Source organism: Piliocolobus tephrosceles, chromosome 13 (assembly GCF_002776525.5).
Source record: "Piliocolobus tephrosceles isolate RC106 chromosome 13, ASM277652v3, whole genome shotgun sequence".
In the NCBI taxonomy this organism is placed as follows: Eukaryota; Metazoa; Chordata; class Mammalia; order Primates; family Cercopithecidae; genus Piliocolobus; species Piliocolobus tephrosceles.
In genome coordinates this window covers 39,489,632-39,504,238 of record NC_045446.1, presented here as the reverse complement: position 1 = coordinate 39,504,238, position 14,607 = coordinate 39,489,632, and the positions used below count along the sequence as shown (strand labels likewise).

The window sequence follows — 14,607 nt, the reverse complement described above, 5'->3', positions numbered from 1 at the left end:
TGTCTAAGGTTTTCCTTTTAACAGCTTCAAAGCCTCTGCTGTTTTGTAACATAAATTCTACCTGATCACCTTCCCCTAATCATAAACTCTTCTCAACTAACCAAAACTTCTGCATTTTGCTTGAGTTTTTCTTCTGTATGGTACTTTATAAATTGCCTCCAGAGAAAAACAAACAAACAAACAAAAACCCAAACAAACAAAAAAGAGCAACTGCAGGGATTTCTTGCCTACTTCTCCTCTCTTTAGTACGATAGTCTGGCAGTAGTGGTTGTCTGCTGTCTTAAACATTTGTGTTATTATATTCTGTCTAGTTATCTAGTTCTTTATGGCAAGAGGGCTTGTCTGAGGCCAGATGCTTCATGTTGGCTAAAAGAGTTATTTTCTCAATTGATTTTTGACAAAGGCTCTAGATATTTCAATGTACAAAGGAGCACTTCTTCAACAATTGGTGCACAAGCAACTGGATGTTTGCAATAAAACTAAAAGTGAACCTTGACCCTTACCTCACTTCATTAAAAAAAAAGTAACTTGAAGAGGATTACATAAAAGAGTATACCCCAAAACTATAAAACTTTAAGAAAACTATTTGAGAAAAAATTCTTCATGACTTTGAAGTAAACAAACATTTCTTAGGGCACAGAAAGCACTTTTCCCAAAGACTTCTTGACCAAACTTTGGACAGACTCCTCTGAGTTCACTTATCAAATGGGCCTTGTCTTAGACTTGTCTTGTCTTGCCTTAGACTTGTCTTGCCTTTGACTCTTCTAGTCCAATTGTAGCTGGGATCCTGAGACTCCCCTCACCCTTGATATCTAAATCTGATCAAATGGCTTTCAGCAAGGATTCTATTAGGCAGCTTTAGCAAGAATCCCTCTACCCATGATCGCTCCTATTAGTAATTGTCTATCCATTGAACTCCATAATTCTGCTCATCGGCTAGAAATCCCCAGCTGTCTTTGCTATATTTTTGCTATTTTTAGAGTTGAGTCTCATCTCTCTCCCTTATTTCAATAGCCTTGACATTTTTTCAAAAGTCCTGAATCAAACCTTTCTTATCATGTTACTAGTAAACATGAAAAACAGAACTTCAGTAGAATATAATAGTGTAATATTTTGGTCTCCCTTAATAAAATCAAACATAGGTTAGTACTTGCAGCTTTATTTCTCAAATTCTAGTAATGAGATGAGTTATTTAGTCCAAAGTGTTTTATTGTCAATCAAATTTAGGAAAACCATTTATATTAAACACAATTTTATTATTAAAACATTTAATAATAGTAATTAAGTTCAGGAGTACATGTTCAGGGGTACATGTGCAGGTTTTTTATAAAAGTAAAGTGGTAAACTCATGTCATAGAGGTTTGTTGTACAGATTATTTTGGCACCCAGGTACTAACACTTGTACCCAATAGTTATTTTTTTTTTTTTTTTTGATCCTCTCTCTCCTCCTACCCTCAATCCTCAGGTAGACCCCGGTGTCTCTTGTTCCCCTCTTTGTGTCCATGAAGCTCAGTATTCTAATAAAAGACTCTGAGAAGTCCGGAGAAAATAAATCTTTTTGACATTGTTCAACTCATATTATCATAGCATTAATCTTTTTGGGGGGAGTGGAGAGTAAATATTATTGAAGAAAGTTAAATGGTTCTGTGGAACGTCTTTATCAAAACTCTAGCTTCACTAATGGTGTGGAATGTTTAACACTGCTTGCTATTCTATAAACTTGACAGACACATCCTGATCATTGAAAAGCCTACTCCAAGTAATTAAGGAATAATCTATTCTGAGAAATCAGTGTAATAAGCAGAGATAACAGGTCAGTGAAATAAATAGTATGCTAAAAATTAGTCTTGTGTTATATATATTAGTTAACAGGTATGTTTCCTCCTCAGAAAAAAAATATAAAATAATATAATTTTTGAAGGATAAAAGTTGGTATTTGTTATAATATATATCATTCAGATCAACATTCAAAATTTCCCCTGTTAGCAGCATTAATAAATGAACAAATAATAATAAAAATAAATGAATACAAACATAGGTACATAAATGAACAGAAGAAAGAAAAAATAGCTTTAAGTGGAGATGCAAATTTTAAATAGTATATACTACAGACACCAACTTTTAAATATGCTATTTATTAATTTATAGTTATTTCTTAATTCTAATAATATTTCTCAGTTGTGAGTGGTTTTTGGTAGGACATAAATACTCCTATCCGATGTACATCCCCTATTTTGTCTCCATTTTAAAGAGTTTTATTTTGCTACAATCTGAGCAACACTGCAGAGCCAGAACATATCAGTATATATCCCTTTATTAGGGATACACATCTCTTCAAATATGAAATTAATGTATATCATATTTGCTTTACAAAAAGAACCCTAATATTGTACCTTGTATGATCAGTGCAAATATTTGCAAAAAGACATTACTTGAATAAATCAGAATAACTTCCTCCCATTTGTGTAAAACATTTCATGCTATTGAAATTCTAACTGAGCTTTTTAGATTTCCAAATTTTAACTAAAGAAGAAAAAAAATAAGTATTCTTTCAAACTGGAACAACTGTACCCCCTCGCTCCATGATAAGAAAACAAAATAAAAAACCCTGTTCAAAATTAGCTTGGAATTCTAAGTGGGGCACTCTTAAACTTGATGTATTTGTTCATTCACTCTGCATTAAATGCTCATTTTCCTCCTGGTGCTTATCCAGTTGGCCCTCCTTAGAGTCATCATGTATAATATGTATTTGTATCAAGACATTATCTACTCCTAGAGAGTCAGTATGATGTCTGAATCCTGTGGGTTTTACAGTTATCTGCTCTCCTTTAGCCTGCCCATCTAAAGACAGTCCATGTTCTTCAGTTATTGGGGTAAAAGACAGAAAAGCCTGAGTGCAATAAACCAGATACAATTAAATAGCCATGAGGGGTTAGACTCAGATGGTTAAGAAGTGTCAGAGGAACAAGCATTTGTCTTTGAACTATGTCAATTATGAGATATTTAAAGGGTAACAGATCTGTGTGTACTCGTTCACACACCACAGAAAGAATATACCTCTCGGGCCTGTAAGAAGAAATGGCTTCTGAGAATCAAGGAGTTCAACATACTGATTGCATTTATTTGTTTTTATATAACCAGTAATGGGATTGCTGGATTACATAGTAATCGATTTTTAATTTTTTGATACACTTCCATATTTTTTTCCATAATGGCTGTACCAATTTACATTCCCAGCACCTGTACATAAGAGTTCCCCTTTCTCCACATCCTCATTAGTACTTGTTATTTGTTGTCTTTTTGATAATAAGCATCCTAACCTGAGTGCAGTAGTATTTCATTGCTTCATTGCACTTTCCTGATGATTAGTAATGTTTAACATTTTTAGTATATCTATTAGCATTTGTCTTCCTTTGAGAAATGTTTATTCAGATATATTGCTAACTTTTTTTTTTTTTTTTGAGATGGAGCCTCGCTCTGCCAACCAGGCTGGAGTGCAGTGGTGCCATCTCGGCTCACTGCAAACTCCATCTCCTGGGTTCACACCATTCTGCCTCAGCCTCCCAAGTAGCTGGGACTATAGGCACCCACCACCAGGCCCGGCTAATTTTTTTGTGTTTTTAGTAGAGATGCGGTTTCACTGTATTAGCCAGGATGGACTTGATCTCCTGACCTTGTGAGATACCCACCTCAGCCTCCCAAAGTGCTGGAATTACAGGCGTGAGCCGCCATGTCTGGCCTATTTTGCCAATTTTTGATAAATCATATTATTGGATTTTTGCTTTTGATTTGTGTTCTTGGTTTGTTATAGATAGTAACCCTTTGTCAGCTGAGTAGTTTGCAAATACTTTCTCCCATCCTTCAGGTTATCTCTTCACTGTATTGTTTTCTTCTGCTGTGCAGAAGTAGTAAATCCTTACCTATCAATAGTAACTTTGACTATAAATAAACTAAATAATCTAATTAAAGTATATAAAGTGGTTAAATGGACTAAAAAAAGACTCAAATATATGCTGCTTATAAGAAACTTCTTTCACCTGTAAAGGCATGCATTGACTGAAAGTGAATGGATGGAAAAAGATATTCCATGCAAATGGAAACCAAAGCAGATTAGAAGTAGTTATACTTACATCAGATAAAATAGACTTTCAGTAAAAAATGATTTAATAAATGACAAATAAGGTCATTATATAATGATAACAGAGTCATCACAGTAGGAGGATATAACAATTGCAATTACATATGTACCCTACACTGGAGCATCTTTATATGTATATATAATAACAGATCTAAATGGAGATATTTATTGTGATATAAGAATAGTAAGGTACTTTAATACCCCACTTTCATACCTAGACATATTATCCGAACAAAAAATCAACAAAGAAACATCAGAGTAAGGCCAGGTGCGGTGGCTGATCCCTGTAATCCCAGCACTTCGGGAGGCCAAGGCAGGCAGATCACCTGAGGTCAGAGTTCAAGACCAGCCTGGTCAGCATAGTGAAACCTTGTCTCTACTTAAAATACAAAAAAATTTGTATTTTAACAGGCATGGTGCCAGGCATGGTGGTGCACATCTGTAATCCCAGCTACCTGAGAGGCTGAGGCAGGAGAATAGCTTCAACCCTGGGAGGCAGAGGTTGCAGGGATCTGAGATCGTACCATTGCACTCCAGCCTGGACAATGGAGTGAGACTCCATCTCAAAAAAATAAATAAAAATGAAGAAACATCAGAGTTGAACTGTACTCTAGACCAAACGGACTTTATGGAAATTGACAGAACATTTTGCCCAATAGTTACAGCATACACATGGAATGTTTTCCAGGGTAGACTGTATTTTAGGTCACAAAATACATACATATATATATATAAACAAATAACAGTTTTAAAAAAATAAAATTACATCGATTCTCTTTTCTGCCCACAATAGAATAAAACTGGAAATTACCTTTTTAAATGAATGTGTTAATGCTAATACACCAAATTTTAATTGAATAAAAAACAATCTTTTAAATTACAGATTTGATTCAGTTTTACACCAATCCATCACATTTTATATTATGAAGGTCTAATTTTTGGACAGAACATAAAGCAGTAATGCTGACATAATTGAAGAAATTCTTAGTATTTTGTCTCTTCTTTGCAATAAAACTATGTTTTCTTCCTCAGAATAAAAGCTTGAAAAACAAACTCTTGTCAGGAAACAAGCTCTGTGGCATTCACGCAGAAGAGGTGAGTAAATTTTTGCTTCTTCTAACTTTAACCAGATAAAAACAGTATTATGGCCAGATTTTTGTTCAACTCAGACATCTGGTAACTCTTGTTCCTCCTAATACAAATGCAAATTTTTAAATAGAAAAATAAAATATATTTTAAACCTTTGGGTATCTTTGTGTTTTAACATTGCAATAACCAAAAGGGGGAAAAAAAAATTTAACAAAGGCAGGTAATGGTCACTTTTGTAGATTTTTTTTTTTTCTGGATTTCTTCCTTATCTGGACTATCAGAATTTCCTTAATAGCAAATTACTGGAAGTCCATAAAATTTTCCTTTTTTTTTTTCCTCTCTTGTACCTTCTATGTGATGTCTATAAAGTTTTGCAGTGGCAATTGACTGTCAGAGTGAAGATTCTGGGGTTGACCATAAACCATATGAAATAAATACATTCATTGGTTCTATTTGCTGTGTAGACTGTGTAGTAAAATCATCTCATATATTTCTCAGGGGGACATATGTCATTCTGCTTAATATAGATTTAACTAAAATAATCAATTTTCTATATTTCTCATCTCCAAATCTATTCTTACATCTCTGTAATGTGAAAATGTAGCTCATATAAGCCTTAGTAATAACAATGAAATAGTAATGATACCGTCATGCTAAATAATTGTTGATGCCTCAAGAAGAGGAGAAAAGATTCACTGTTTTAGTTGCATCCTCTAAGAAGCACACGCAAAGATATATTAAATGTGTAAGAAATCTATTCAAGAAATAGCCTATGAATGATAAGGAACAGTCATGAGTGGCTTCATATCATGATGAATGTCTTATACCTATGAAGCAGAGGGAAGGAAAGAAGTTTAGATGCATTGAGAAATGTTGCTTACACAAGTTAAAACAAGTTTACCCTTTGTCTCAGAGTTGTCTAGAAGTAAGGCGAAGAGCTTCTAAAACAGCTTTATTGTCTTTAAATTATGGAACGACCCTTGGTTCAAAAATATCTTTTTCTGCCACTATCCTCTCCCAGCAGGAGGGAAAGGGAAGATAACCTGGTGAAGCACGAGCATTGCTTTTCAGGAGTCCACCCAGGAAATAGTCTCTTCTATCTCATTGTACCCTATTTGCTAAAACTAGGTCACATGCTGAGCTAAGTTGAAGAGAGTCTGGAAAATGTCACTAGGTCAGTGGTCCTGTGTCTAGCCCAAACTGAGATTTGTTAAAGAAAGTGAAAACTCTCCTTGAAAAACAAGAAAAAATCATTAACATAAATACAAACATTCAAGTCTAACATGCAATATAACGATCAATTTTATAATATCTTTCCTATAATATTATATATGGCATTATTAGAAATGTTCAATACAGAAAAACTGAAAGATGGTGTTACAGAATATGAAAAATTAGCCTAAATGGTTTGTAGATCTAATCTAGTGTAATGTTTCATTTCTTTGTATTTTTCTATTTGAACGCAAATAGACTTGTACGTTGTTTATATTTCTTAGGTTTTAGAAATAATATAAATGTGGTTTGTGCAGGTTGTATTACAAGAGGGTAACCAGGTGGAATGATGTTTTGAAAAAGAAAGAGCTAGATTGAAGTTATATTCTGAGATAATTTATATGTGTTCAGGGTTCACATGACACTCATGTATATGAAAGAGAGGAAGCTCCTATGAGAAATATCTGTGGTGCACGGAAGTAAAAATGGGCTTACCTTTATTGTTTAGTCTGTCAATTCAAGAATAATTCATATTTTTTCTTCATCTCAATGCCTTGGAGAATATATTATCCCTGAATTGTTAGATACTTCACGTATTAGTGTTGCCTAATATTGAAATGTATTGTAATAGGTTCATTGCAATTTATTTGGTATATGTCATTATGTATTTATAGAATAAATTTAGAGCTTAACATTCTTGGTAATGGGACAGGCGTGTGTTTTTGTCTGTCACAATACAACTTCAAAACAATATGGTGGCAAATTTAATTATTTGATTCACCATCACTACCAAAAACAAAATACTAATATATTGTGTTGGTTAGGAGCTAACATGGAGATTGCCTGTTAGATCAGTGACCCTCAACTGTCAGTATTCATAGAAGAATAAAATATCTAAATCCCGTTGACACCCAGAAGATTGCCATTGTTTTCATTTGCCAGAGGATAACATTAACAAGAGAAGCTACTATAAACACCATCTACCAAAATCATCACTCCTATTTCATCGAATAAATGCTGTTTGAACATGAAATTATAGGAAGCAAAAATCTCAGTCTGAAAGATAATCTCCTAAATGGGATAAAAAAGCTGAGATAAAATATCCTATCATGGCTGCCTACTTTTTCATCTTTCTTGTCATTTTATTACAGACAACATTATCATTATTAGCAACTTTAATTTTGCTGTGAAATCTTATGAAAACTTTATGACTCACAGGCACCAACATCTGGAACTGTATTTAAAATCACTAATTGTTTGAAGATTCTCCTTTTGATAATTGTAACTTTTCAAAATGTTGCTAACAAAGTAAATAAAAGTCTAAGTGTTAGCTGGGTTTTGAATTAATATACATTATAAAAAAGAGATGTACCCACTCAGAATGCATTTATTCTTTGCATAAGCTTGCCTGAAATCCTCAGACAGGAAGTTGCTTTTTTTTTTTTTTTTTTTTTTTTTTTTGAGATGGAGTCTTGCTCTGTCTCCCAGGCTGGAGTGCAGTGGCGCCATCTAGGCTCACCACAAGCTCCACCTCCTGGGTTCACCCCATTCTCCTGCCTAAGTCTGCTGAGTAGCTGGGACTACAGGCGCCCACCACCACACTCGGCTAAATTTTGTATTTTTAGTAGAGACGGGGTTTCACCTTGTTAGCCAGGATGGTCTCAATCTCCTGACCTTGTGAGATGCCCACCTTGGCCTCCCAAAGTGCTGGGATTATAGGCATGAGCCACCACATCCAGTCAGGATTTTGCTTTTTAACTGAAAATTACCAGAGTGATGGAAACAAAGAGATGAGTAACTGTGAGGAAAACTCCTAAAACTTTTTTTTAATATATATATGTTATGATAGCAAAGCTCAAAAAATGTAGTGATTCAAGGCCATCCAATGCAGAAGGTTTTATTGCAGTTCCTGAATGAATCATTGAATAATTAATGTGTTGATAATAATTCCAAGTTATATGGAAAATTTTAAATGATATTCTGTACATTCAGAATATACACTTTAATTATGTTTTAAAAATGAACACCTCAAATAGCTAAAAGGCAACCATTCTGACACTTGAAAGACAGAGCATCAATTATGTGGAAGAATTGACATGCAGTTTGCCAAATCATGTGCACCGTGTGTGGTAGTAATCTCCCACTCTCCATTGATATTCACCAACTTTAGTATGAGAGGGGGAAAAAAAAGAAGAAAGTCTATTTTCCTGAGAAACCTGATTGTAAATGAGTCCCGGACAGCAGATTGGAACAGCAGGCAGAAAATGCCAATCAACTGTGCATTTGAAATTGTGAGAGATATCATAAATTATCCTTTACTCAAATCAGCAGCACAAAATAATGATGACCATGTAAAGCAGAATTATCTTAGAGGGCCTCCCCAGCCATGTGGAATTGTGAGTCAATATAGCTCTTACCTTTGTAAATTGCGCAGTCTCAGGTATTTCTTTATAGCAGTGTGAGATCAGACTAATACAGTAAATTGGCACCACAGGGAATGGGATGCTGCTGTAAAGATACCTGAAAATGTGGAAGTGACTTTGGAACTGGGTAACAGGCAGAGGTTGGAACACTTTGGAGAGCTCAGAAAAAATCAGGAAGTTGTGGGGTGATTTGGAACTTCCTAGAGACTTATCAAATGGTTTCGATCAAAATGCTGATAATGATATGGACAATGAAGTCCAGGCTGAGGTGGTCTCAGATGGAGATGAGGAACTTGTTGGGAACTAGAGCAAAGGTGACTCTTGCTATGTTGTAGAAAAGAGACTGTCAGCATTTTGCCCCTGCCCTAGAATTCTGAGGAACTTTGAACTTGAGAGAGAGAATTTAGGGTATCTGGTGGAAGAAATTCCTAAGCAGTAAAGTGTTCAAGAGGAAGTGGAGCATGAAAGTTTGGAAAATTTGCAGACTGACAATGCAATTAAAAACAAACAAACAAAAAAAAATGTCTGAAGAGAAATTCAAGCCAAAGGCAGAAATTTGTATAAGTAATGAACAGCCCAACCTTAATCACCAAGACAATAGGGAAAATGTCTCCAAGGGATGTGGAGACTTTCATGGCAGCCTCTCCCATCATATGCCCAGAGGCCTAGGAGGGAAAAATGTTATCACGGTCTGGGTCCAGGGCCTCCCAGATCTGTGCTCTGAATCCCAGCTGCTTCAGCTCCAGCTGAGGCTAAAAGGGGCCAAGGTACAGCTCAGACCATTACTTCAGAGGGTGCAAGCTCCAAGCCTTGGTGGTTTCCATGTGGTTTTGAGCCTGTGGGTGCACAGAAGTCAAGAATTGAGGTTTGGGAACCTCCGCCTATGTTTCAGAGGATATATGGAAATGCCTGAATGTCCAGGCAGAAATTGCCTACAGAGGCAGAAGCTACATGGATAATCTCTTCTAGGGAAGAGCAGAAGGGAAATGTGGGTTTGGAGCTCCACACAGAGTCACCACTGCATCACTGCCTAGTGGAGCTGTGAGAAGAGAGTCACCATCCCCCAGACCCCAGAATGGTAGATCCACCGACAGTTTGCACTGTGCACCTGGAAAAGGCATAGGCACTCAATCCTAGCCCATGAAAGCAGCCAGGAGGAGGGCTGTACCTTGCAAATCCACAGGGTGGCGCTGTGCAAGGCTATGAGAGTCCACCATTCGTATCATCAGCATGACCTGGATGTGAGACATGGAGTCAAAGGAGATCATTTTGTAACTTTAAGGTTTAATGACTGCCCTACTGACTTTCAGAATTTCCTGGAGTCTGTGGCCCCTTTGTTTTGGCCAATTTCTTCCATTTGTAATGGGTATATTTACCAAATGCCTGTACCCCCATTGTATCTAGGAAGTAACTAACTTACTTTTGATTTTACAGGCTCATAGGCAGAAGGAAATTGTGTTGTCTCAGATGAGATGTTAGACTTGGACTTTTGGGTTAATGCTGGAATAAGTTAAGACTTTGGGGTCTGTTGGAAGGGCATGGTTGTTTTGAAATGTGAGGACATGAGATTTGGGAGGGGCTGGGGCAGAATGATATGGTTTGACTTTTTGTTCCTAGCCAAATCTCACCTTGAATTGTAATACCATAATCTGCACGTTTCATAGGAGGGACCTGGTGGGAGGTAATTGAATTACGGAGGCAGTTTCTCCTATGCTATTCTCTTTATAGTGCGTTCACAGGAGATGCAATGGTTTTATAAGCATCTGGCATTTCCCCTGCTGGCACTCACTTTCTCTTCTGCTGCCCTGTGAAGAGGTGCCTTCCACCATGATTGTAAGTGTCCTGAGGCCTCCCCAGCCATGCAGAACTCTGAGTAACTCTGAGTCAATTAAGCTTCTTTCCTTTGTAAATTACACAGTCTCAGCTATTTCTTTATAGCAATGTGAGAACAGGCTAATACAGAGAGTAAATTAACATAATAAGACATAGATGCTGTACTTGAAATATTATTTTGAGTCACATGGGAAGCTGTGTGAGGACAGACAATGATGTAATAAGTGTGATTCTGAAGTAGAAGAATAAAGTCAAGGTACTGAGGGCTCAATGTGAGTTTGTATTCATAAAAGCCATTAACAAGTAGGAATACTTAATCATGTCTTTTTATTCTTCTTATGCATCATGCATTTCACCTTCACTATCCATATCAAAAGAAAGGTGACTTTCTATGGAAATGAAAAAAAATCAACTACCCCGTGAGAAACCATAAATTCTTGCTGCTGCTTTGTACAGAGTTAAGTGATACAGAATTATTAACATATCTCACTCTCACTCTTAACTTACCCTCCCTCCCTCCTTCCCTCCTTTCTTTCCTTCCCTGCCCTTCCCTTCCCTTTCCTCTCTTCCTTCCTCCTCTTTCCTTCTTTTCCTCTCTCCCACTTCCTCTTTACTTCCCCCTTTCCCTCTCCTTCTCTTCCTGTCTCCTTTTCTTTTTTTAAATTTTATTTCATTTTGTTTTCTTTTTGTTCTTTTTTATTAACTTCCTGATTCAATAGATCATGAAATGCAGGTGACTTATAATAGAAATATCTGTGAAAAACTGTTTCTGATATTAGAACCTTGTAGTAGCGTATCATTGACAACACATTCAAGTTTCCACTTAAATCAGTCGTACTTATAGCATTGAACAACAATTGAAAAATTATTGTGCCATTATAACACAGCTACCACTTCACAAATCGATTACATTGCATAATTAGAAATATTCTGGGCCTGGGTGTGGTGGCTCACCTCTGTAATCCAAGCACTTTGGGATGCTAAGGTGGACAGATTACCTGAGCTCAGGAGTTTGAGACAAGCCTGGACAACACAGTAAAACCCCGTCCTACTAAAATACAAAAAATTAGCCTGGCATGGTGGTGTGCGCCTGTAGTCCCAGCTACTCAGGAGGCTGAGGCAGGAGAATTGATAGAACCCAGGAGGCGGAGTTTGAAGTGAGTTGAGAATATCCCACTGCACCCCAGCCTAGGCAACAGAGCAAGACTCCATCTCAAAAAAAAAAAAAAAAAAAAAAAATTCTTAATATTTTAGAAAACCAAATCATAATAAATTTGCAGTTGGTTCAGTGGACAACTCATATTCCATTGTAAGCTTGGAAAATTATATTTCTACAATATAGGCAGATGTTCTTTATTAAAGAGGACTTTTATATCAACACAGTTTACTAGGATGTAATAGTGACATAAGGATCATGTGTTCATTACCTACTGTAGCCAGCTTCTTTAAAAATTTACTTTTATTGAGGTATAATTTACAGTACAATATAATTTATCTAGTTTAAGTGTACAGTTTGATGGATTTGACCAATGTATAGATTCAAAACATACAATTTTTTCATTACCCTCCAAAATGTCTTCTTGCTATATTACACTGAATCTTTACCCCAACCCTTAGTCCATGTCAACTACTAAACTGATTTCTGTCCCTGTTTGTTTGCCTTCTGGAATGTTATCCAAATTGAATTATACAAAATATAGCTTCTAGTTACTGGATTCTTTCATATTGTATAATGCTTTTGAAATTTGTCTGTGTTGTTCCATCATTCAGTACTTCATTCCTTTTCAGTTGCTCAACAGTATTCTAGTGCTCCATGTCATGGATATCCTACAATTTATCTCTTCATTGCTTATTAAACATATGTACTCTTTCTAGCTTTTGGCTATTATGAATAAAGATGCCTTAAATATTTTTGTATACGTTATAATTCCTCTTGGGTAATTACCTAGGACATACTGCAGTGTAATGCAGTGTACATATGTTTAATTTTATCAGAAAATGCCAGTTTACCCAAGTGATGATACTAATTTATAATTCCACTCAAATACATTTTAATTATTAATTTTTCCTTCTCGTGATCATACTGATTTATTTATGTGTGTGTGTGTGTGTGTGTGTGTGTGTGTGTGTTGTTATTGGTTATTGGTGGTGGTGGTTTTCTTTTTTGTTTGTTAATGTTTTCCTAAGTAAAGAATCAGAACCTTTAATTTTAGGTATAGACGTACAATAATCTGAAGTCCTTATATTATAATTTTAGTATTGGGACTGTCCTGAAAAATTCAAAATACATGATCATCATTCAGTGACTTAAGAGACCATAATTAAATGTGGTAGTCAAAGCATACTACTGAGAAAGATTTTCTTTTTAAGTATTTTCCTATTTGAGATGGCCCTCTTAAAAAGTGTATTACTCTAAAGTGCAAATAACATTCAGCTCAGCATTAGTATTGTAGCAACTTTTCTTGCTTCTAGTCACATTTGCTTCTACTTTGGACATATGTCAAATTCAAATTTACTCCCATTTAATTTAAAAAAAGTAATTGAAAATAAGTAGTAAAAAATGAGGCATACATATGCACAGATGTAATTAGCATCTACAATTAGATTGTTGGTCATGCCTGGGTGACAGAAATTCTGTGTGTTTAGTTGTGGATGGGGGAAGAACAATACTCAACTTTCTTTAAATAACATATTTTAAACAAGCTTTGGTTTTTCTCTTTCTGCCTAGGATGTTTGGAGGTCTGACTCTCAGAGTTAAGGTTTAACTCACCAATAACCAATAACAACACACACACACACACACACACAAATAAATACATTTACATGATCACCTGAAGGAAAAATTGATAATTAAAATGTATTTGAAGAGAACAGAGCCCTAAGAAATAATATCACACATCTACAACCATCTGATCTTTGACAGACCTGACAAAAACAAGAAATGGGAAAAGGATTCCCTATTTAATACATGGTGCTAGGAAAACAGGCTAGCCACATGTAGAAAGCTGAAATGGGATCTCTTCCTTACCCCTTATACAAAAATTAATTCAAGATGAATTAGAGACTTACATGTTAGACCTAAAACCATAAAAACTCTGGAAGAAAACCTAGGTAATACCATTCAGGACATAGGCATGGGCAAGGACTTCATGTCCAAAATACCAAAAGCAACAAAAGCCAAAATTGACAAATGAGATCTAATTAAACTAAAGAGCTTCTGCACAGCAAAGGAAACTACCATCAGAGTGAACAGGCAACCTACAGAATGGGAGAAAATTTTTGCAATCTACTCATCTGACAAAGGGCTAATATCCAGAGCCTACAAAGAACTCAAATAAATTTACAAGAAAAAACAAACAACCCCAGCAAAAAGTGGGCGAAGGATGTGGACAGACACTTCTCAAAAGAAGACATTTATGCAGCCAACAGACACATGAAAAAATGCTCATCATCACTGGCCATCAGAGAAATGCAAATCAAAACCACAATGAGATACCATCTCACACCAGTTAGAATGGTGATCATTAAAAAGTCAGGAAACAACAGGTGCTGGAGAGGATGTGGAGAAATAGGAACACTTTTACACTGTTGGTGGGACTGTGAACTAGTTCAACCATTGTGGAAGACAGTGTGGCAATTCCTCAAGGATCTAGAACTAGAAGTACCATATGACCCAGCCATCCCATTACTGGGTATATACCCAAAGGACTGTAAATTACGCTGCTATAAAGACACATGCACACATATGTTTATTGCGGCGCTATTCACAATAGCAAAGACTTGGAACCAACCCAAATGTCCATCAATGATAGACTGGATTAAGAAAATGTGTCACATATACACCATAGAATACTATTCGGCCATAAAAAGGCATGAGTTCATGTCCTTTGTAGGGATATGGATGCAGCTGGA

At 36.0% G+C, this 14,607-nt stretch overlaps 1 protein-coding gene across 3 annotated transcripts in view; it reads left to right on the top strand.

Annotated features, from left to right (window-relative positions):
- The window catches only part of LUZP2 (leucine zipper protein 2), a 599,513-nt gene that overhangs the window by 416,308 nt on the left and 168,598 nt on the right, over window positions 1–14,607 (top strand). For 2 of the 3 annotated variants that reach the window (XM_023191520.3, XM_023191522.3), the window contains exon 6: window positions 5,171–5,233. The exons of the other annotated variant lie outside the window; for it this stretch is intronic. In XM_023191520.3, coding sequence (XP_023047288.1) covers window positions 5,171–5,233 — 63 coding nt within the window. The remainder of the gene's footprint in view (window positions 1–5,170; window positions 5,234–14,607) is intronic. 3 annotated transcript variants of the gene reach the window in all.